This window comes from Hibiscus syriacus, unplaced genomic scaffold (genome assembly GCF_006381635.1).
Source record: "Hibiscus syriacus cultivar Baekdansim isolate YM2019G1 unplaced genomic scaffold, ASM638163v2 tig00018715_pilon, whole genome shotgun sequence".
NCBI classification, from domain to species: domain Eukaryota; kingdom Viridiplantae; phylum Streptophyta; class Magnoliopsida; order Malvales; family Malvaceae; genus Hibiscus; species Hibiscus syriacus.
In genome coordinates, this window is record NW_024062446.1 from 77,875 (window position 1) to 101,695 (window position 23,821).

The 23,821-nt window shown below is 35.5% G+C and overlaps 2 protein-coding genes and 2 pseudogenes across 2 annotated transcripts; 2 read left to right on the top strand and 2 right to left on the bottom strand.

Moving 5' to 3' along the window:
• The first annotated feature begins 548 nt into the window (after positions 1 to 548).
• Positions 549 to 3,820, top strand: LOC120209345 (annotated as a pseudogene).
• A 5,367-nt stretch (positions 3,821 to 9,187) lies between these two features.
• LOC120209348 lies at positions 9,188 to 9,826 on the top strand. The gene has a single exon (XM_039208387.1). The coding sequence runs from the start codon at positions 9,188 to 9,190 to the stop codon at positions 9,824 to 9,826; it is 639 nt and encodes a 212-aa protein (XP_039064318.1).
• A 2,315-nt stretch (positions 9,827 to 12,141) lies between these two features.
• LOC120209349 (PH, RCC1 and FYVE domains-containing protein 1-like) lies at positions 12,142 to 15,680 on the bottom strand. Its single transcript, XM_039208388.1, has 8 exons — positions 15,633 to 15,680; positions 15,466 to 15,552; positions 15,288 to 15,377; positions 15,132 to 15,212; positions 14,885 to 15,049; positions 12,721 to 14,790; positions 12,431 to 12,577; positions 12,142 to 12,270 (listed from the first exon to the last, which is right to left on the bottom strand). The coding sequence occupies exons 1-8, from the start codon at positions 15,678 to 15,680 to the stop codon at positions 12,142 to 12,144; spliced, it is 2,817 nt and encodes a 938-aa protein (XP_039064319.1).
• A 7,288-nt stretch (positions 15,681 to 22,968) lies between these two features.
• LOC120209350 lies at positions 22,969 to 23,818 on the bottom strand (annotated as a pseudogene).
• Between the last annotated feature and the right edge of the window lie 3 nt (positions 23,819 to 23,821).

Consider the following 23,821-nt stretch of genomic DNA (forward strand, 5'->3'; position numbering starts at 1 on the left):
AGATAGATTATGATTGAATTGTGATAAAACTAATTTATTAATGTGTTTTCACTATTATATCTATCTTATGTTAATGTTACTATCGTTTATTGTTCATCGTCAATAATATTTTTTATTTATGTCTTTAAATTATTTGATTGTGGCTTAATCTTTTTATTTATATGATTTTATTTTATATTTTAATAATCTTAAAGAAATAATCAATTAATGTGATTAATTATAAATTTTTATTATACTTTTATGTAATAAAATTAATTGTTATTTACACAAAAAATGTAAAAAGAAAGTAGGAAACAGAGGAGAGGGACGGTTTTTATTCCATCACCTCATCATCGTAATCACACTAGTCAACAAGTGTCTCGGCCGGAGCTTACTAGTTAGCGGTTGTTCATTCCCCTATATGGGCCCCACCACCACCACATCGCCGGCGCCCCCGCCCCTCCAGTCCCCTCCTCGGCAGCCCCTTCCCATTCTATCTCTTATATAATTCGACTCCATAAACAAACAGAACGGGAAAATAAATACTTTTGTTAATTAAATAAAAGAAATGAAATGTTTATTTATTTTGTTTGGGGAGAGAGCAAGTTCTAAGAGAGACAAAGGGGAACTCTTATAGATTTTGCTCTCAAAGCCAAAGCCAAAGCTCCCTCGCTCTGATTTGCGGACAAAATCCAAAGGACTAATAAACAGCCTATAGAGAAACAGGAGGAGATAAAAGAGTCAAACGAAAAAACAGCAACAGCAAATCAAATGAACAAGTGAGGAAAGAAAAAGAAAAAGAGTGAGCTAGTGTAGTAATTGTTTGGCAAAAAGAGATTCATTTGAATTCTTTTTTCCTTGCTAATCTTCTCCTTATCCAATCAGTAAGTCCCTCACAACATTAGTATTATTATTCCTGCTTCGTTTTCTTTATCAGTCACTTCTTTGCTTTTGTTGTTTTCATTTTTATGTTTTATTTACCGCTTGGTGTTTATCTCCTGATTAATGAGATGAAATTATAAACAGATCTGATTAGATTTTGTTTCTTCTCTTCATTTGAATCTGACTGTTATTATTATTATTTTGTTATTGTTTGTGTTCAATGAAATTCTGAGATCTGGTACCTATTTCTCTTAAGCTGTGTTTGATCGTGAATTCGGTTTTTTCATGCTTTAACAAAATTTGCATACGTTAATTATTGTTTTTGACTATTTATTTTTTTGCATAACCTAACATAGGTCAGTTTTTAACCTGAATTTGGATGTTTTATTTATTGGATTAAGTTTATGTTTGATTTGTTTTATAATTTAGAAATTTACACTGAAGCTGTTCTTTCTGTTCTCTGTTTCTCCCTGTTTTCTGGAACAGATAAATTCGTTAATCTTGACTGCGTTTATTTCGGCGGGGGTGATGAAACTTTTGTTTGTTACAGTGATTTGAAAATTCCCATTGTTATTTTGGGGATTTTCCTGTCCCAAATCAGGAGGGGGACAAAAGAGTCATGTTGGAGGACCGGTGCTGCGAGTCCTGTTTAGTGTTTGCAAGCTCTTGTCAACAAGGAAGAAAGTGGGCTTACATGTACGATGGGAAGCGCCCACTGGAATTCACTGGTTCAGATGGTGATCGGGAAACCAAGTTGTGTAAGCTCTCTTCTGATGATTCTTCCAGTGACGATAGTTATAATCCCAACACTTCTTCCCCACAAGATTCAGGTGACCTTGTCTTGCCGGATTCGCCTGACCAATCGGATGATGGTAGTAAGAGATCCGATTCTTCCACAGATATGGATTCTTCACTTATCCACCACTGTCCTATTGGTCTAGGCAAACCGGATTTGGACAGCCAATCAGACAATGACAGCCTGTCAGATTTCGTGGTGGAGTCGCTGGAGGAGCAATCTGAGGATGATCACGACGATAATGATGATAATGGCTTCTCTTATTCTCTAGAGGAAGGTGGTCGTCACATACATGCTGGGGGATCTTCATCTGACTTGGATGCATTAGTTCAACCAATTGGGCAGGATAATGATGATAACGGCTTCTTTAATTCTCCAGAGGAGGATGGTCACAGTAGACATGCTGGGGGATCTTCATCTGACTTGGATGCATTAGTTCAACCAATTGGGCAGGATAATGATGATAACGGCTTCTTTAATTCTCCAGAGGAGGATGGTCACAGTAGACATGCTGGGGATTCTTCATCTGGCTCAGACGCATTAATCCAATCAATAGGGCGAGATAACTCCATCAGTTGTCTGATTAAGTGCTCGAGGTCTGATTATGGTTCCATTGCCATGTTGAATTGGAGTTTTCGATCCTTGATCAGGAGTGGAGAGATCTATAAGTTGAGGAGGCAGAACGGCGTTGTTGAGCATTGGGTTTACTTTTCTTGTCACCTCCTTCAATGGGAGGCATTTGATCCTATTAGACATAGGTGGATGCATTTGCCAAGGATGCCTCCCAATGAATGTTTTACCTTTTCAGATAAGGAATCATTGGCTGTGGGAACTGAGTTGCTTGTCTTCGGAAGGAGGTAACTTCTCAGGTTATATATAGATATAGTATTTTAACAAATTCGTGGACTTCTGGGACCAGTATGAATGCTCCGAGGTGCTTGTTTGGATCAGCTAGTCTTGGAGAGATTGCTATTTTAGCTGGTGGTTGTGATTCTCAGGGTAAGATCCTGAGCTGTGCAGAAATGTACAATTCTGAGACTCAGAAATGGGAGACTTTGCCAAGCATGAATAAGCCAAGGAAGATGTGTAGTGGGGTATTTATGGATAAGAAATTTTATGTGATCGGAGGAATAGGTGGAGTTGGGAATGATCTTCGGGTTCTCACTTGTGGCGAGGAGTATGATTTAGAGACAAAAAAGTGGACTGAAATTCCTAACATGTCTCCTGGAAGGAATGGAGCTGCGGCTGAGATGGCTGCAGCAGCTGTGGCACCTCCTCTGGTTGCAGTAGTTAATAATGAACTGTATGCTGCTGATCATGCTGACATGGAGGTGAGGAAGTATGATAAGGAAGCTAACTCATGGTTGACTATTGGAAGATTGCCTGAAAGGGCAGTTTCAATGAACGGTTGGGGTCTTGCTTTCAGAGCAAGTGGAGATCGCCTTATAGTGATTGGTGGCCCTAGGGCTTTGGGTGAAGGTTTTATTGAGCTCAATTCTTGGGTTCCGAGTGAAGGCCCTCCACAATGGAACTTGCTTGCCAGAAAACAGTTGGGTAACTTTGTGTATAATTGTGCTGTGATGGGGTGCTGAGAGATGGATTTTGGTGGCATCTTGTGCAGTTGAACTCTGTTGCACTGCCACCAGGGTTTTCATGGTTGTTTTTTTTCCTTCAACACAGAACTCCAAATTATACTAGTGGTAATTTCCCCTTCTTTCATTTTTACATCTGTTCCCTTTGGGATGGGAGATGATGAGGAAGAGTTTCAGATAACTCAAGATTCAACAGAACGTTTTATTGATAGGATGTCTTGAGTTTTTATTTCCTTTGCCGCACCTCATTCAAAATTTCTTCCATTAAATTGTCTCTTCCCCTGTTTTCAGCAAGAAGAGAACTTGCAAAGGCTGGCATCATGTAGCACAGGAATAGGTTTAACAATTTGAAGTTCCAACACATTGGTAGGTTTCCATTAGAGTTTGCTGAAGTTTTTTAAAGAACACAGAACTAGTCATATGAGTTTCTTCTCCCTTAATTTTCTTGGAATTGTCTTGTGGGAGGAAATAAGTTCTGGAGGTGGTTATCTTAGATGTTGGCTGAAGTACTGATTACATTGATCATTACAATGGATGAACTATATACTCCCAGAATTTTTCTTATTTACAATCTTTGGAATCCTTTATTGTTTTTAGTTTCTTTTATTCAGCTGGATGATGCCAGTTTCTCCACTTGATTGACTTGCCAATTCATACGTTATTCTATTTTCCCCATTTTTTTCCCCTTTGTTAGTCTGAAATATTGGTGTCGATTACTGTTTTTACTTTTAATTATGTCAGAAGCATGTAATTTTTAAATTTAGCTATAGATATATATTTTTTCCCACTTTGATAATCTTGATAAATATAATTATATTCATAGAATTAGCACATACCGTAGTATGATTCCTAACCTAACAGAGAACTTGTTCTTCAAATCAACCGAGCAGTTCTGTTTATATATCTCATTTCTTTAGCAATAGAGATCACAGTAGAAGCTAGGCAGATGTTTCTCTGAGGAGGTGGGGGTTCAAAGGAACATTACTTTTAGAAGCTAGTCTTCCCGCAGACAGTAACGTAAATATATTGAATGCAGTATGTGTAGAAAGGACGGAATTGTGGAAACCAAGTCCTTTCTTTAGTAGAGACGCTCGTGGTATCTAACTCTTGGCTTTTGTGTGGTTGATACTAGGTCATTAATTGCTCTGAGTTTCATTCTTCGTGTATGACTTTGTATACTGTGTTTAGATTTTTCTTCAAAACCAGGGAACTTAGCGTAGCTATTAAAAAATATGCAACTGAAGGGATTTCTCTTATAGGCATGGAAGGAGGTACTGCATTGATTTTGAATCCTTCTATTTAACAATGAATATGGTGAATCCGGCTCGGATGAGTATTGAGTAGTAAAGAAGAATATGGTGAGCCCATTTATTGTAAAAATAGTGTGTGTGTCTCTATGCTTCAGCTTTTACTTTCTTCTCTCCTTATAGAATCTAAACTAGCCGTTCAGCATCTGAGAGAACTTTCTTTGATTTGATTTACTCAAATAAAGAGTAAATTGCTGCATCTGGTTTGCCTTGGAGTTTCAGTGTTGTTTTTAGTTTCCAGATTCCTGCAATGTTATGGCTCTTTATTGCTCTAGTGAGAGGATGAACTATATGCACATGGCCTGAATTTAAATTAGACTCGTAAGTCCCTAGGATTGTGACGGGAAATTTGAGCTAGAGCTAACCCTGGACCATGTGGGCTGAAATCTTTGATTGTCTCATCTTGATGAAACCATTGGCATCGAGGACTTAGGCCTACCATTATTTGTTTCTGGTAAACCAAGTAAATTTTGCTGTGAATAATATCCGGTCGAAAAGAAAGGAAGTAGTGTACTACAGATCTGGTCTGATAAAATATCAATATGAATTTGATTCTAGACAAAATTCTCGTTTTATCGTGCGACAAATATTGCCGACATTTAGCTGCGTATTGTACAGTGTTTACAAAAGTTATTACCACCGCCCTATCTGTTGAAAAGTAAATAAATAAAATCTCCCAATATTCGTCAATGGTTTTACCAAGTCAACTTTAGGCCTTTATTTTCAGAAAGTGAGAGTAATTCAGATTCCCCTTCCCTTATCTTTTATCTTGCAAGAACAACAACAAAATATAATAGGATAAACTACGAATTTAGTACCTAAACTATCAATCTTGATTTATTTTAGTACCTAAACTATCAATCTTGATTTGTTTTAGTACCTAAACTTTTAATTTTTTTGAAATCATATTTAACATTTAGTTTTCATTTTATTTTAGTATCTGGCGTTAATACGTTTACTACATAAACTATCAGTTTTGGTCCATTCTAGTACCTAAACTTTTAATTTTTTCAAAACTTAAAGTTAAATTTTAAACGAGTGTACTAAAATGAAACAAAAACTAAAGTTTTTATCGGTGGGGTACTAAAATGAAACAAAAACTAAACTTTAGGAATGGTTTTGAAAGAACTGAAAGTTTAGGTATTAAAATAGATTAAAATTGATAGTTTAGGTATCAAACTTGTAATTTACCCAATAAAAAATCATTTATCGACCAATTTTAAAGTATTTGATTCTTTGTTAACAAAAGTATATAATATATTAGACAATATGGAGGCAAGGATGGAGTAGTTATTAGGGTTTGAACTTGTGCTTTCATGCTTCACCATCTCTTTTATTTTAGTATATGCGTTACTTCTAAAGGTGTAGAATCGATCTACAACTACTAGTGGTTTCTAAAATCAATAGAGAATCAAAATATACCTCATTTTTCATTTAACTTTTTAAAACTTTTATGTATTAATTTCTGATTTTACTAATCGATCATAATTTTTAAATCATAGATTATTCAAAAACTAACACCAATGTGACATTTCATTGTCACACCGTACTTTATCTCTAAGCTTTTGGCAATTTTGCCGTGTGCTTTGTTCCAAAGCTTCGAAAGAGACACAAATGGTTTCGTTTATCTTATTTTAGTAATAACCATACATGAAAACAATCCATTTTTAATGTAACCTCAATGACGTGTTTAAATTATTTTTCTTGTTTGAATTGATATAATATAGAGAATAATTTTTAATATTTAACCTTTTTCAATATTTTAATAATTTTGGGTGTTTACAAGGTAATATTTGTTCAATTTTTTTTTAATATTGATAATTTGGACCCATAATCTTTAGAGAAAATGTCATATTTAACTATTGAGATCAATTAATAAATTATTGTTTCAGTTTTTTTTTTTAATATAAAGAGAAAGGTATATGTAAGGTATGGTATTATTTACGATAGAGTGAAAGCCAATCATTGTGGGTGGCACTAGCTCAAACATTGAAGGCATAAGCTATAAGGAGAAGGGGAAAGATGGATCCATGGAGGACGGTGCTTCTAAATTCTGATTAGGTCGACTAACCACGTGAATGCCACCTTCAGGAGGCCCTTCTCATCATTGTGATTACATGCACATGGGTGTTTATATTATTGTTGTTATTCTTTGGTATACGGGTTCGAGCACCAAGAATATTAGAGATATGAACATTCAATATTAAATGGTTGAGAGTTTATCTTTGAATAGATACCGATCAAATGATCTCCCCTAGATATGTCTTCGTTTTTTTCCGGTCAAACCAACGGATGTTTAAGAGTTTAAAATAATAACATGGATATTTGGCAAGATGCCTGCATTAAGACAGTGCAGCGTCCACTGCGGTGTGTGTTTTCATTAATTCTTAATAATTGTTTTCTAAGAACCCTAACTATTTATACCACGAGCACGCTGTCATGAAATTAGGGTTTCTTGCCAATTGTTTAAAAGAAAATAAAAATAGAAAAATTGTAGATGGAAATGAGGCAGTCTAATTACGGTTTCTGTCCTTGTCTCTTTTATGTTTAAGCTTTTCCACTTTTCTTTGTGAGGGTACTAGTGTTACATAATTTTCATTTTAAGCCTTTGATCGAACCCTTGGGGACCCCGAAACGTCAATCCAACGGCCTATGATGAAAGGAGACCAACTCATGCAGAGCCAATAGCAATCTTTCATCTCTGTCTTCTGTTATTATAATATTTTATTGGGTAAAGTACACAAATTATCTCATGACCATAGAATATTATTTTGTTAAGTCATTTGAATATTAAAAATTATGAAATGGTTATTTGACTATAGAATGTTATTTTATTAAGTCCATCTATTATTAGAAGTTACAAAATTGTCACCCAACTATTCATTAAGTTCCAAACTCATCCTTTTCCTTTAAAAATTTGATGGTTGTGTAAGTTAGACGTTAACATGATGACTGTCACAACCCTATTTTTTTTTTTAAAAAATATAAATTAATTGCCTAATTTGGGGACTAAATTGTAAGTTTTAAAAAATTTATAGCCCGGTTTAGAAGATGTAGGAAGTTCATGGACTTAATCCTGAATTTTTCACATTTTTCTGGTCAGTTAAAAAAATAAAGTTGGTGGCAAGATTTCAAACCCCTGTCCCATGGCCGCCCATGCCCTAGTCGTTTAGGCTAAGGTACTGTTTCGGATATTTTTATTTAATATAAATGTTATTTGTTAAGTTTAGAAGAGCACCCAAAATCCCCAAATTTTCCAACCCCAATCTCTAGCCACTCCCTGCCGACCCTTCTTGATTCTCCGTCGTCTGATCGTTGGGGTTGTCACTGCCCGACCAGAGTGATTGGCAACCTCCAACGACCAGAACCCATCTAGCCCCTAACCGTCAGATGTCACCGTTTAACGTGAATTGTCGTTCGAATGCTCGTCGGGAAACCAAGCGTCCTCTGTTGTTTTTTTTTTGTAGTTTCGTCGCCGTCCAACCATCGGTGAGTCTCACTGCCTGCACCAAGTGAACCAGCTTAAAGTTTCGCTTCTATTGGTACCGATGGCGTTGACTCTACCATCCCCGTCGAGAGGGGTAAGCGAGGAGATGTTTTGGAAGTTCGTGAAAACTATCATCCGGCGTTCTTCATTAGAAAAGGACATCGACAAGCGACTTATTAAGCTTTGTGCTTCAAATCAGGAAAAATTCACGTCGAACCGACGACCATAGCCGCCACATACGTCGCTCCCTGCGCGTGGGTATCGTCTACCAACCAGGTGGCTATTGATCGGTTAAACCGGTCTGAACCGGTTGGGTCGGTCTGAGCCGAGCCAAGGCATTGACCGTTGACTAGCTATTAACCGTCGTTGGCCGACTGTTAATTTTTTTGGAAACACCTATTCTGATGTTTTTCAACGTCTTGAGTTTGTTTTTTAGGTCTATTTCGCAAATTCGAACTCGATAAGTTGTTTTTCACTGATTAACCTTCATATTTGATATGTTTTCGCAATTAAACTCTGTTTCTGATGTAATTTCTGTTTATATGTATCCAATATATTATTGGACATTTGATTCAAGTTTGAGAGCGATCAAATAGAGTTTAAATGTTCGATCGATGTAGCTTGAGAATCGAGGTAATACTTTACTAGCCTATGCATGCTTTACGATACATGTTGGTTTTGATAAGTGCATGTAATTAGGGGGCATGTAAGTTGTATCATGTTTTTATATTCGAGTCTGGAACTTATTTTATTATTGGATATTGCTTAATTCTATTTTTAATATATACATGATTTTTTGAACTTATATTTTATCTATAAATTATTTTACGATTTTAAATTGATTGACAAAAATTTTAAATTTTATAGGATTTTCAGTCTAGGTCGCTCCGGCGACCCTAATGTGACACCCCATATCGGATCGGATCACCTGTATCGGTCTGAGGGCGTTACAATGACTGAAATATAATAATTGTTTGAGATTTTAGGATCAAATTTAATCATATTACAATCAACATGTTAACATTTAATTAAAAATATCGTCAATTTTTTAACATAAAAATATGACTTTTGAACCTAATAAATTGTCCACGATCATTTTGTAACATAAAAAAAATTGTTTACTTTGATTTTGACCGAAAGTCCAATGTCTTCCCCTCTATTTAAACCCTTTCCACCTTCCATCTCTTTACCCTGTTCTCTTCCACTTCTCCGACTTGTTCCCTCTCTTCATTTGGCTGAAATGGCTGAGCAGGTGCCCTCAAAGCGCCAAAGAGAAGAAACCCAAACCTCAAACGAAGAACAAGTCGATGAAACAAAACGCCACAAGTCGTACAATCACATACTTTCTTTGCTGGAAGCAGAAGAGGATGAACCGAGCTGCCAAGACGTGTCTTCTCTCATCACCAATTTACAACAACACCTCTCTTCGGAATCCGTTTCAGACGCTCCTTGCCAGCCGACAACAGAAGCCAACGTCCAAGAGAGCCCTACGGCGGTGATGACTAACAGCGACTCCATGGTCAGCATAGAAGACTACACGACGGCAACTTCTTCCTACGAGGATTACGAGGACGGTGATAAAGAGCATGTCATTAGGCATTTGCTTGAAGCTTCCGATGACGAGCTGGGGATTCCGAATAGAGATGAAGGTGTTGTCGGCGTTGAGTACGATGAAGGAATCAACAATGGTGGAAATGGCTTTGCATGGTGTGACGAGTTATGGGAGCTTGAAGATGAGACTGCTAATTACTACACTTTGTTGCAATCTCAACTGTTCATGTAGTATTGTGGCGTGAGAAAAATGTTAAGCTGTAACTAATGGTAGGGGTAAAAATTAGAGAAATGGGAAAAGCTGGGGAGTGTGGGGGAAAATATGAAAAATTATTTTGTTATGGTTAATTCATTTTGGAACCCTCCCTCTTCTTTGAAAATATCAGGGCTTTCCCTACGTTCCTTTGTTCATTGTAAAACTAATTTCTTAAAAAAGGGGGGAAGATTACTCATATGTTGTCCGGAATTCCCTAATTGTTCCTAATTCAGAGGTCGAAATAAAAAAAGATTAGAACTTATAAACCGAAGGATAATAACAAATTTGGTAACTAAAACTTTTTTTCTCTCTCTTATCTCACTCACTCTAAATTAAATCTTTTCAATATCCTCATTAAACTTAATAAATTAAATTTTTTTTCTCACTTAGCCATTTCCTAACTAATAGAGTTATGACGTGGTTTTTTTAATTAAATTATAAATTCAATCACTAAATTTTACTCTTTCTCTTATTTCACTAACTATACTTTTAATTATTTTCAATTTAATCAGTTAACTTTATGTATTAAATTTTTTGGTCACTCCTTTGTTAACAGTAAAAAAACCATGTCACAATGTTGTTAGTGAGGAAACGAGTGAGTGACAAGAAAAACCTTATGTATTAAGTTAAGTGAGAAAATTAAAAAAAAATTAAAGTACAATATATGAAATAAGAGAGAAACAAAGTTTAGTTACCACATTTGTATTTTACCTTAAAATTATTCTATTTTACATAAAATAATAATCCAAAAACGTTTAATAATAAAAATACACGTATATCTATCAAAGAACTTTGATCGTGGAACGTTGATATTGATTCCTTTAGTCATTGGATACTTTCATTTTTTTTACTTTATTTCGGGGTAACTTTTTGTTCGTAAATGGTCCACCATATCTTACACGCTAAGCTAGGACGTGGGAGCACGCTCCAAGATTATTTGTAAGTCTAGACACATTTTCCCCTCTTTTTTTTTATTAAAGAACAGTAATATTTATTTTAAATATTATTAATTATTTGATAATAAATGTTCAATTATCCTATTATAATTATTAGTGTTTGAATATATAATTTTTAAAAATAACAACGATTCATTTAATCACTAAAATAGAATGATTTGTGCTCTTCTCCCCCTCCTTGACGTAAAAATTCGAAGATCAACACTAATTTACCTCTATATCTAGGGATGAATATTATATATATATATTTATATATTGCTTTCATTTAGATATATGGATAATTTAGTCGAAAAAAAAGTAGTAATTAATTATTGGAGCGTGGGTTGGCGTGAAGTATGATGGGTAATGATAACAAAAATGGCCAAGGCTTATACATGTATGCTTGAAAAGTGAATGCCAATTGCCAAAGCAACTTTAGGGACAGGGTGGGACCGATGGGGGTAAATAAAAAAAACGAAAAGGAAGAAGCAACTGTTGATGTCGCTGTTTGGACAATGATGGGGACCTACCTCTGGCATCAAATAATAATGCATGATGATGGATGCCGTATTGGCATGGGGTGCTCATACGCTCTATCCATATGCTCATCATTTATGGTAATACATGGCGCATCATGATGCTTAAAATCCCTATTTACAAGGATAAAATATTCATTATCAAATGATTAAGAATATTTAGTAAATATACTTAAAGAATATTTAGTAAATATACTTCTTACATGTTTTACCAATAAGTGTACAAAAAAGCTAACAAAGTGCTCTAAAGAAAGAGAGTGTCTATTCAAATAATCTTAGGATCCTAAAAAAACAAAAGTTAATAAGGACTGCCCTCATTTCACTTCCTTTTCTACGTTCTTAATACCTACGAATTTAGGACATTGTATCCTTGATAAAAGCTCGTTTTGTTTGTATAACTTGAAAAGCAATTCTATTGTTTTAGCTGGTAGAATGAGGCCATTAAAATGGCAATGCCGGTCTCCTTCAAAAGCTCTAACTAATGTCCACGAATGATATTGTCTTTCACATAACTTTGCCCCATTTGCATTCCACCACTTTTCTGCATTTTCTTCTGAGAAATGTTTCCGACTGTAGAGAAAGAAACGCACAAAATTATTGAAGGTAGATGAAAGCAACAAATGCCAAAAGCATACTTATTCAAGTGTTGTTACACTAGAGAGCATACCTAAAGCGAACATGCTTGAGAACTTTATTTCCGTTGGGCAGAGGTGACAAAGTTAAGTACAACCCTGCCTCATCTTGTATCATAATCTCTGCCCTTTTACTTTGCCCTTTGGTTCCATTGGATGTCGATACGTTGTTTGCATTGAAATTTACTTCACATGGTACACATCATGTTGGTTGCATTGGCGAACACGTGCTCGACTGTGGTATGTTTCGCAATAGGACCCGCATTATAGAGGAGGCCCTTCTGTCCAGGTGGAAGCATGTCGGTCACTTGCTCCAACTGCATATCAGTATCAGAGAAGAGTAAAGTTAGGGTGTGTGCTTGCACCACAAGAAAAAGAAATCCTCTGCTCATCTCAGAACTCAGCTCGATACTTGATAAATAAACAGTCTCTCTTCAAACAATTTAAATTGTAAGAGCATGAGCAAAGAACTCCAACCTTATCAGTGAGTGACATGATAATTTCCTCTGCTGATTTATATTTTCCAGCTTCAGTTTCTGCTCTTGCAGTCACTTCTTGTAATCGCCTTGATGTCTTTTCAAGCTCAGCTTCGAGTTGCCGTGATTTGCAAGTCAGAGCTTCAACCTGCAAGAAACTTATCATCTCATCCTTCTTATACATTTAGACAACTTAAACAGTAATCGGGAGATAAAAATGAAACAAGTCTCAATGAAAATCCACATCAGCCTTCATTGTTGTAACTGATGAATAAGATTTGAAAAGGTTACCTGTGCCCTTAAATTTATGATCTCTTGGTTGGCATTGTCATTCATTTGTTTTGAATCATCAATAGTTACAGTAGAAGATCGGTTGCTCGACTTTCCTGAAGCAGGAGATGTTGCTCGAGATGTCCTTCTAGAAATTGGTGGTAAACTTTTCCTAGAATCTCCGACTGGATAAATTGGCAGCCTTGGTGTATTAAATCCTCCAAGATGAAAATTTCCAGTTTGAGCTGGGAATATGGTCCGATTTTCGAAGTCTAATTTCAGTTCACTCCTAGAAAGCCGGCTTTCAGCCTGACTACTGGAGCCAAGACTAGACAGTCTGGAGAGTTGTGCATGTGACCTTAGAGCTAAAACTTCTTTATCTATACTCTCATCGAATTTACGAGGAATATTTCCATTTTGGGCCTTAGGAGGCAAGAAAGCAGAAAAGGGTTCTCCAGATTTTTTCAATTTAGCAAAACAATCATCACAAACTCTATATGGTTTGTTCATAATTGGAGCCAGTGATGCCTTTAGAGATTTCCTCGTTGTGCATGATTTGCAGAAGATTAGTCCACAATTATAACAGTTGTGACGCTTTCTTATGAAACCAAATGGATTTCGACAACTGGAGCACATCGATTGATCTGCACTCGGTACCCATTTATGAAGACTTAGAACTGCAGTAAAGTTGGAACCACAAACTACACTCTTAACTTGCTTATCTTTTAGAAAATCAACTCTTGTTGGTGTCTCTCTATCATCAGTGTTTCCATGTCCCAATTGCCCATTGGTGCCCTTTCCCCATGTATAAACCTCTTTTTTTGAAGTCACGACAGCAACATGATGCGATCCACAAGCAATCTCTTCAACAAATCTACCTGCAATTTTACCTCCAACCCGAGTTGGAACCTTGCCATCAACTGTACGACTTCCCAATTGACCATAAGCCGAACTTCCCATTGTATATACTTGTCCTGAGGTTGAAAGAGTAACTGTGAGATTTTGACCACAGGCAACCTGGCTGATATTGACATCAAATAGAGCATCCACACTTTGGGGGGAAAGTCTAGGTTCTCGATTGCCATGACCGAGTTCACCTTTATCTCCATCCCCCCATGTAAACAACTTTGTTGAAGAAGAGCTATCGGGACATCCATCATCAGATGATTCAGTCACTACAACTGCAGCAGTGTGCCAAGAACCACATGAAACCCTTGTTGTCCGTAATCTGCTCAAAGTTTCCACTTTCCGTAGAACGGTCGTGCTACTACGATCTCCATGGCCTAATGCACCAAAATATCCATCTCCAAATGTGAACAACTCACCTCCAGATGTCAACAGAGCTGTATGCCAAGGTCCACATGATACATAGGAGACATGCATACCATCCATGTCACTTACCCTTCTAGGTATCCAATGACTAACATCACTTCCATGCCCAAGCAAACCGGAACTGTGTGCTCCATCACCCCATGTATAGAGATCCCCCGATACCGTAACAGCGCAAGTGTGATACTCCCCGCATGCTGCAGATTGAAAATTCATGCCACGAAGAGTATCCATGAGTTTAGGTTGGGGAACATCTGCATCTGCACCGTGCCCGAGCCTGCCCCCTGATTCCTCCCCCCAACTAAAAATCTCACCCTGCTTTGTTACTATTACCGCATGGCTACTTCCACAAGCAATACCATGCACATCAAGAACCGTTGTTGATTCCATTGCCTTGGGCAGAAGAGCATCGATCTTTGTATTGAACGAACTCTCAACTTTATCCTCACCACCGCCCAGTATTCCCTCACCAACACCTTGTCCCCATATGAATATATCGACCAAGGCATCGACGTCTTCTTTACAAGAACCATGGCTCAATGAACTTACAGAACTTGATGAACTGGCTCTTACTACATCAGCCCCAGAACTTCGATTATTTATGTTTTCTACACAACTGGCTGCTATTAACCCAAACTCAACTAAATCTGGTTTACTGGTGACCTTGATTGAAGCAGCATGTGTAACTATGTCAGCAAATGTCTTTCCTAATCTATTGCCCGGCTCAGAGGGTGCTTGAATTCCTTGTGCATCTCCTCGATCCTGTAATAATGCGAAACAAAGTGCGAAAAATAAATCACTTAAAGGCTGTCATATTTTTACATAAAACTAAAAATAGACAAGAAATACAACATACAAAATGTGGATTGGGGGGGCTCTTTTTGTTGTGTAATTCAGGACTATCTCCTGATACAGTAGTATCACTCCCTGCTTCGACCCTCCACTTGCGATTGATACCATGAGAAACTAATGCCTTAAGACCAAATAACCAAACTTCGGCTTCTTTTTTATCTTTACATATCTGTAAATGGCCAAGGATGGTAACAAATCAAACATAGAAGAAGCATTTAACACCTCTCAGTCCCATAACAACATTCACTCACCAAATCCAAGGACCTATCATTCAGTATTAATGAAAAAGATTGATACTCCTTTTCAGGCTGAGGATATCGTTGAAAAACCGCCTGCAAACCCAAACATAAAATGTTAAAAGAAATTAGAATGAAAGAATGATGATTAAGAAACAATACAATACTCACAGTACGCTGTCCAGGAATGATCCTGGAAACATGACTAAGCCTAATATGTTTCTCCTTTCTCCGAGAGTACCATATCAATTTAGATTCATCCTGGAAAAAGAACTCGTTTTACCACTCAAAATGTGGTTTTAGATTGATTTATTGCAAAAAGTTTGGACCAACAATCGAAAAAACATACATTGGAGAGCTTAAAAGGGCAGAACTTGGGCTTCCCTCGACGTCCATACTTGAGCAAGTACGTTCCTTTCTTTAACGTTGTAATGGCCTGCAAAATTTACCCCATTGAAACAGTGCCATTAATATTTTAAAAAAACGATTGAAAGATGAGAAGAAAAGGAAAGGAACCTGGTTGATATCCCTGTCGACGACACCATTTCTCTGTAAATCAGCCATTCGAGCCTTATTGTTTTCCACTTTTGCTCCATGAACATACCACTTCACAAAACTACCATCTATGTATCCTTTTTTACAAACCAAAAGATTTTCCAGCTTCCCCTTTGTTTATACAAACGCAGAATTTGATGATTCTAGCTCCAGAAAGCAGATTAAATCCAACACGTTTGTTCCTCATTTCTTCATCTGAAAGGTAGCTTCAATAACCGCTATGCCAATGTGATTTCAGTTGCAATTCCAGAAAGAAGGAAACAAAAAAATTCCATTTTTTTTTCGAATTTCTTTTGTCTAAATAAAGAATGTAAAAAACACAAAGACCGGATTTTAGAACAGTTTTTTCTGTTTGCCTATGAAAAGTTTGGATTTTTGAGTGTCAGAAACTGAATGTATACTCGATACGGGAATTGTTTGTTTTATGGTTGATTCGTTTTCAAGGATTTTTCGTCGTTTGTTAGTTTCCGGCATTACGCGACTTTTGGTTCGTTATGTTACATAAACCATCGCCAGTATTGAGAGCTTTGTTATACCCTTTCTCAACTTAATATTTGATTTTGAAAAAGAAATGGTAAAATACTTTTACCCTAGACTCAATTTATCACTTTGGTCTCTATTATATTTTTGCATTATTTTTGTCATTAAAATTGTTCAATTGCATCATTTCATACCTTATCCCTATTAACCCTACACCCTAAATCTTAAATCATAGCTTAGAGTTCAGCGTTTTAAGTTAAAGACATAGTATAAAATGATGTAATTGAACAATTTTAAGGGCTAAATTGATGCGAAAAATACGATAGGGATGAAAGTAATAAATTGTGTCTACAAGGGCAAAAGTGACCCTTAAGCCAATAAGAAAATACAGTGAATATCCATAATTTTCATGTTTTTTTTATTAATTTGAGATAAGTATAAGACAATATATGTTTAAATATAGATTTCAACATTTTAACATTGAACACTCATATCCTTAACATCTATTATGCTCAAACCCGGATCTTCAAGGAATAACAACGATTTCTTTACTACGAAGATTACTTGGTTCGTACAAGAACTTTCATGTTTATTTAAGAAAAATTGAAAAAAAATAACGATTTATAGCAAGTCTAAATTTTTTAATAAATTATTATTATATAATAATAAATAAAGTCGTCTACAACAACTCACAGCAAATATAAATGATGATCGAAATATAGTAACATTTTACTAAATCCATCATCATCTCGTACCAACTTTTAAAATTTAATTTAATGCAATATAGGAGGATTTACCTAAATTCGTCATTGGATATAAAAGATTTCATAACCAAGTATTTAAAATTTAAAATTGAACAAATTAAGAATGATTAGTGCTTAAATTATGCATTATTTTGTGATTAATTACTCCTTAATTAGTTATTTTAAATTGTTAATTTGGACCTTTTCGTTCATTTTCAATGCAATACAGTAGATTTCAGAAATGTTGTTAAAACTGATGGAATTGTTCAAATTTAAATTAGGATTTATTTTTAATTTTTGGAATTATCTTTCATAATTTTCTTTTAGTTTGAATGTAATTTTTTAGGGCTTTTGTGGACTATAAATACCCATTGGGGTAAGCCTCAATTCATCATTGGGATTATTCAATCATTCTTTAACTCTCTTGTTTCTTTCTTTCTTTAGATTTATAAAAGTTTTTCTTTCGTTTTATTTTACTTTCAAGTTTACTTTATTTTCTTTTAAAATGTTAAGTAAGATTTCTATTATGCTTAGCTAAATTTTCCATAGCCAAGGGATAAAGCGATGACTCAATTCCATTTGTGAGAAATGAAAAACATCTCATACCTTTTCGGGTTAAAATCTCAATTTTTTGGAAACTAGATTGGTGGATCGTCTTTCTTAAAATCAAAACGCTTTGACTTCAAAAATAGATTTTGGCTTAGATAACATTATGGTTTACCGTTGGGATTATAGAATCAATTTATTCGAATTCTCTTGAACACACTTTGCAAATGGTACGATAAGGGAAATCAAGATCGAGTTCAACTTTCATAGAGAAAGCATAATTCGAGTCGGGTTTTTCCAAGCGCTTTTAAATTGTTTTGAGTTAACAACGATAGTCGAAGTTAATCCTAGCAATGATTGTGATTCCTAAAATATATTTGGGAAAATCAATCACCAAAGAAGAAAATGATCTAAAAGGATTGAGCATTACGGACTCAAACCAACATTTAACCGAAGGAAAAATCCTATTCAATGATCGATTGGAATTTGAGGCACACGAAAGCCTGGGGCTAATTTCATCACATTTGTTTTTAATTTTACTTTCTTCAATTCTTCATCTTCCTTTGAATCTTTATTTACTTATTCAATTTCTCAACAAACCTCCCCTTTACTTTACTTGCATTTTTTCGCCTAGATCAAAGATAAAAAACAATCGTTTCAGCATATTTCTTAGTCCATGTAGATCGACTCTTACTCTCTCTATACTATTATATTTATTTAATTGATATTAAAGCTAAATTTTATTTAACATTAAAACGTGACAAGTTGTTAAGGACGAAAATATATCAAAGAGTTGAAATTTGATATACTCTATAGATTCCGATGACCTAATTAAAATAAAATAAAATTTAATAATTAAAATTAAAATGATTAATGATTAATGAATTTAAAGACATTGGGTGTAATTTACCTTCTTGTAATTTATATATGGAGTAGTAAAAGAGTAATAAAAAACTTGCCTTAGTGTGTTGACATTAACCGGCATTTGTCGATTCTTTAAGTAAGTGTAATCATACTTTTTCCATCCTCAATAGAAGAAAAAAAAACTCACTTTAGAAATTTTTACCTTAAATATCATCAAAGTAACCTCACTAAGTTGAATTAAAATTTATGAGACTCGATCAACAGGTTTGTTTAAGTAGTAAGTAGTTTGATACCATTTAAGCAAAGTTTCGAGTTTGAGTTCTTGTGTATATAGAAAATCTTTGATGGGAGACTCGCCTACTAAAATAAGTTGTGTGATGCGAGTTGGTCCGAATTAATCAAGACGAAATCTTGTAACCGGAACGTCAACTAAATTTTTTTATGAAACTGGTATTCATATTTGAATATGAATTGTCTAATTAATAGATTTGGTATTGAATAATTATTAATAGTTAAGATAATATTTGAAAATATATAAATATCATTTAATATACCCAAAACAATACGTTAAATAAGTGCTTGTAGATAGAAATTAATTAGCCATGTGTGAGTTTACTTTGATGGTCCCACCACATCCAAACATTTATGGTACCTGATCACATAATTACAGAACAATGACAAACAAATGGCTGTGTAGTTAGGTTATGAATTGTGGCCGTCCTTCTTTGCGACTCCAATTATTGAGTTGTATGATGAGAATATCATGCATGTATAATATTTTAACCATTAAAAATATAATGAATTATTATACTAATATTTTATATAAATTAATTAGTTAATAAATTAAATATTAATAATTATATTAAAAGTTCAAATAATTTGAATAAATTATTCATCAATTTATCTGATTTAAAATTAAAATAAAACTAAAGAGCAAGTGTGGCGTTGGATAAGTGTGAAACTCATTAGTGGCTAGGGTTATAAATGAGTCGAGTCGAGTTTGAGTAATGTTGAATTTGATTCGAAAAGTTTAAATTTAAGTTTAACTTGATTCGAAAGCTCACGAGTTTAAAATTGTTAAGCTCGACTCAAACTCTAAACCAAAAATTAAAGCAATACATAGATAACTCAACCTTTCAACATTGAATGCCCACACTTCTGACATTTATGGTGCTTGAACCTGAATTCTCAAAAAACAACAACAATTCATTTATCAATGAGACTATTTCGCCATTAAATTAAGGCTTAAATATACAAAAGGTGCCCAATGTATGCACGTTTTTCCAGTTTAGTGCCTAATATTTTTTTCGTTCTAGTTTGGTGTCTAACGTTTCATTCTGTTACTCAAAATGGGTCACGCCGTGACGGACCGTTAGTTTTCTCCGTTAAATGACACGTGTTACAATCTGGTAATTTTAAAATTTTATTTAAAATTAAAAAATTATATATTTTTTGAGAAAGAAAGCACAAAATTTTTGAAATAACCCCAAAACTTTGAAAATCTTCATTTCAAGCCCTAACCCGTCCAACCGCCCCTCTTCCAAGCTCATCCGCTCGTCGACGGTGGCTTACCAAACCGGTTAGGTTTTGGTTGGACAGGACCGTCGAGCTCAGCTTTGGTGGCAGTGAGGCGAAAAGGCGGCAGTTTCAGCAACAAATAACAAAAATCGAACAATGATGAGGGCTTTTTTGTTGGACTTTCAAACGCCACTCCACCATGAACGGAGGCATATGGAGGCGAGTGGATGACTGGGCTATGACCGATCTGAAACGGCACTTCCACTGGGCTAGGTAGTGATGACTCTCGACGAGCGGCGGGCGAGGTTGGAGGTGGGCGACCGAATGGTTTTCTTGTGATTAAGCTCGACGGTGACCGATTTCGGGTGATCTGAGGGTCAGGTTGAGGTCGTCGGTTGCTGTTGAGTTTGGTGGGAGCGGCGATGTACACCACCACAGGTCGGAGAAGGGTGGTTCGGTGACGGGGTTAAAGGTTAATGGGTTGAAATGAAGGTTTTCAAAGTTTTGGGGTTTTTTCAAAATTTTGTGTTTTCTTTTTTAAAAAATATATAATTTTTTATTTTTTATTTTAAATAAATTTTTTAAAATTACCAAATTGTGACACGTATTATTTAACAGAGAAAACTAACGGTTCATCATGGCGTGGCCTATTTTGAGTAACGAAATGAAACGATAGGCACCAAACTGAAACGAAAAAAACAATAGGCACTAAACTGAAAAAAAGACATACGTTGGGCACCTTATGTATATTTAAGCCTTAAATTAATAAAGTATTATTTTAAAAAAAACAATAAAATACTACAAGCTACGTGAAAGTAAAACTTAACTGTTCTTACACAGTACGAACTACGAAGAAGGTACCTGACTACATAATTAAATCAATCACGACTGCCTTACACTGACCTATATGCAACTCAGTTCTTAATTATCAATTAATGCTGCAAAACAAAGCAATATCAGAGCTCTGTATAAATAAATATACAAGGACCAAGATGTTTATTATTTGACCATGTATTGATATCCTAAGAAGTAACCATCAGGTCGTGCGAGTCCTCCAAGAAGAAACCCTACTTGGTTATATAGTTAGAGGAGACACTCTTTTTGAGAATGAGAATCTTCATAGATATGATGCCCAGAAAAAAGGTTTCCCAATTTAGGGAACCTAAAGGAGATAACCATTGTTATAGCTTGCAGCAATTCTAACAACACGAAGAAGAAGACCCAGTTGTTGGGATTTTCCTGTTATGTAGTGTTGCAGTTAAAAGTTTTTCCATCGAAAAATAGAGTTGACCCATACAGCGCAGAATGATGGACAGTTCAAAGATGACTCAATAGATAAATATACAGTGATTCTGATTAGTGCTTAGAATTGATTCTTTTAAATTGTTAATTTCTTTATTTTATGAACTTATCACTGTTCAATTGAGTTATTTTGTTTATTTTATTTTGCAGTGGACAACCTACTGGAATTTACAGTAAAAGTATGAATTCTGCATATTTTTTTTTTATTTTTTTGTTATGGTTAGAGACATTGACACGACGGGAGCTGAAGTGATAATATCCGAAAAGCATTGGAAGATTATGAAAACACAATCATTGAACATGATTCTAGAGAGAGAATTTAGGATTTTCAGTTTGTTTAATTAATTTCAAAACATTTGTATTGAAATTATCTTTTAGGATTATTTAGAATTTTTATTTTTTTCCAATTATCTTAGTTATTTTTAAGATTGCACAAGCCTATAAATATCCTTCATGAGTAAGGCATGAGAGAATCTATCATCTTCTTACTTTTTTTGCATTTTCTATTTTAATTAAAGTCTCCATTTTTACTTTTTTTCTCCAATTCATTTTATTTTACAAACAATGCTAAGTGTGATAAATAATATCATGCTTAGCTAATTTCCTTTAAGCCGAGAGCTAGTGCAAATCAATTCCATGCATGAGAATTAAACATCGTTTAAATTCCTTCGGGATACATTTTCGTCTTTTCGATTAGATAGTTTGACAATCGACCTTACTATAATTTTAAATGTTTTTTCAAATCAAAAAAGAGCTCATTGGTCTGAATATTGTTTAATATACAGTTGGGAGGAATGATTGACATGTGACAATTTGACTTCCTGTGAACACTCTTAGCGACAGTCCGCTAAGGAAAGACGAGATCAAATACGGTTCTTGACGAGATAATTTTTGAGTCGGGCTTTTCCAGATTTAATATGATTGTTTTAACGGCTATAGATGTGGTTAATGCACTCAAAAATCATATTTCGAAGATAGACTTGGGAAGATCAATTACATGAGAGAATGGCAAGTTACAACGGGTTGGGCCTGGTAGACTGTAACCGACATGAATCCCGGATCAAAAATCTATTTCGATGATCGTGGGAATTGAATATCAAGCTAGCTCGAGGCGATTTGTTCAACAAGTGATTTCCAATTTTTATTTTCGTCCATTCTTCAATTTAGTGCTTTTCTTTAATCAATTTTTCTTAGATTGCTTCCTCATTTACTTCATCTCAATCACGCTTACCCCATATTTTTATTTTATTGTTACATCTTACTGGATTAAAATCAACATAAATCGCATAGAGATTCCAAATTCCATGTGGATCGATCCTCATTACTATATTGCTTTCAATTCATTTATCTTATTTAATTCTAAATAGGTTTATTATTTTTTACGAGTAAAATGACGCTAGTCAGATACTGGTTGAGCTGAGTGTGTGAGTGGTGGGGACATTAATAATAAACCAGCAAATTACTTCCTTATATGAAGAAGAGGAGGAATGATCCTGTTGTTAGTTAGTGATTGCTTACTGCTTTTACTCACCACTCCACCTGAGAAAAATCTCTCATTCACGTGTGCCCTTCTCTTTATGCAAACCACAAAGCTGTTAAACTGCGATTAATGCACTCAAACCTCACCATTTTAGTAAGTATTAATCAAAGAGAGAGAGGTATTGATTATGATGAACTAATGAAGAGTTTGTTAAACCTAACCTAATGAAATCTAGTCTCGTTTTCCCTTGAGCCTAAAGATTAACAATGTTAGGTGATGTTGAAAATGTAATTTATTCTCACACCAAAATCGAATAATACATTGTTCATAGCATTCAAAGTCGAGCCTGTGTTGCAAATTGCACATATATGTACTGCTAAAAAAATACTAGAATAAAGCATTATCAAGCCATACACTTTGTGATTTGCTCTAATGCCAAGGCCGAACACTACTAGTTGAATCATGCCTGTTTTCCCCGCCGTGGTGTTGATGTGATCCGCTGGCCGGAGACTCGGAAACGTTGGTACCCGGAATCGGTCTATAAGCATTTAGTGAGGCGAGCATGCCTAAATGAGTGTCGGTAACTGAACCAAATTGTTGACCGGGTAGGAGAGCCATTGGAGTAGCGAAATTCATGAAATGTACCCCACTAGACATAGTACCCCTATACATATTAGTATTAGTAGATGACGGAAATGTCCACATGGAATCACCGGCGCTGCTCCCGCCGATGACTTGGTTTCCGGGGTTAGTCACCATCCAAAATGTTGTCGGCATCGGATTATGACTTGCCGGGATTGAACTGGAATTAGATTGTATCAAGTAGTTCCCCATCTGATTTTGTGGCGATTCTTGCTGCTCCGACCTCCTCCTTTTCGGTATACTAGCATCTGCTGTCTCGGCAACGTTGACGCTGGCTTCCCGAATCTCCTGCTTAGCTTGCAAGAAAGCGTTCAAACTAGTGTTACTACTACCAGGAAAGTTCAATGAATCTTCAGACGATAAAGCAACACCCGGAAATATGACTCTCCTTTGTTGCTGAGACGAGTCGTCAAGGACATTCTTTTGATCCCATTCACTTCTCATCCTCAACTGTTGTGTTGTAAAATTTGGATTGAAATACGTGTTCCTCAAGTGGGAAGCTGACATGCTAGAGCCTGAGCTTCTCAGAGAAATATTAAGGGACGTAAATTAGCAGGGATAGTACCTGTCCCCGT

Bases quoted from the DNA above. Each gene is read 5' to 3' on its own strand.
- LOC120209349 (XM_039208388.1), bottom strand. From the start codon at position 15,680: ATGGCTGATTTACAGAGAAATGGTGTCGTCGACAGGGATATCAACCAG. The intron at 15,553-15,632 runs GTTCCTTTCCTT...TAAATTTTGCAG, and splicing joins TCGACAGGGATATCAACCAG to GCCATTACAACGTTAAAGAA. The intron at 12,578-12,720 runs GTAACCTTTTCA...AGTTTCTTGCAG, and splicing joins TCATAAATTTAAGGGCACAG to GTTGAAGCTCTGACTTGCAA.
- LOC120209348 (XM_039208387.1), top strand. From the start codon at position 9,188: ATGTCTTCCCCTCTATTTAAACCCTTTCCACCTTCCATCTCTTTACCC.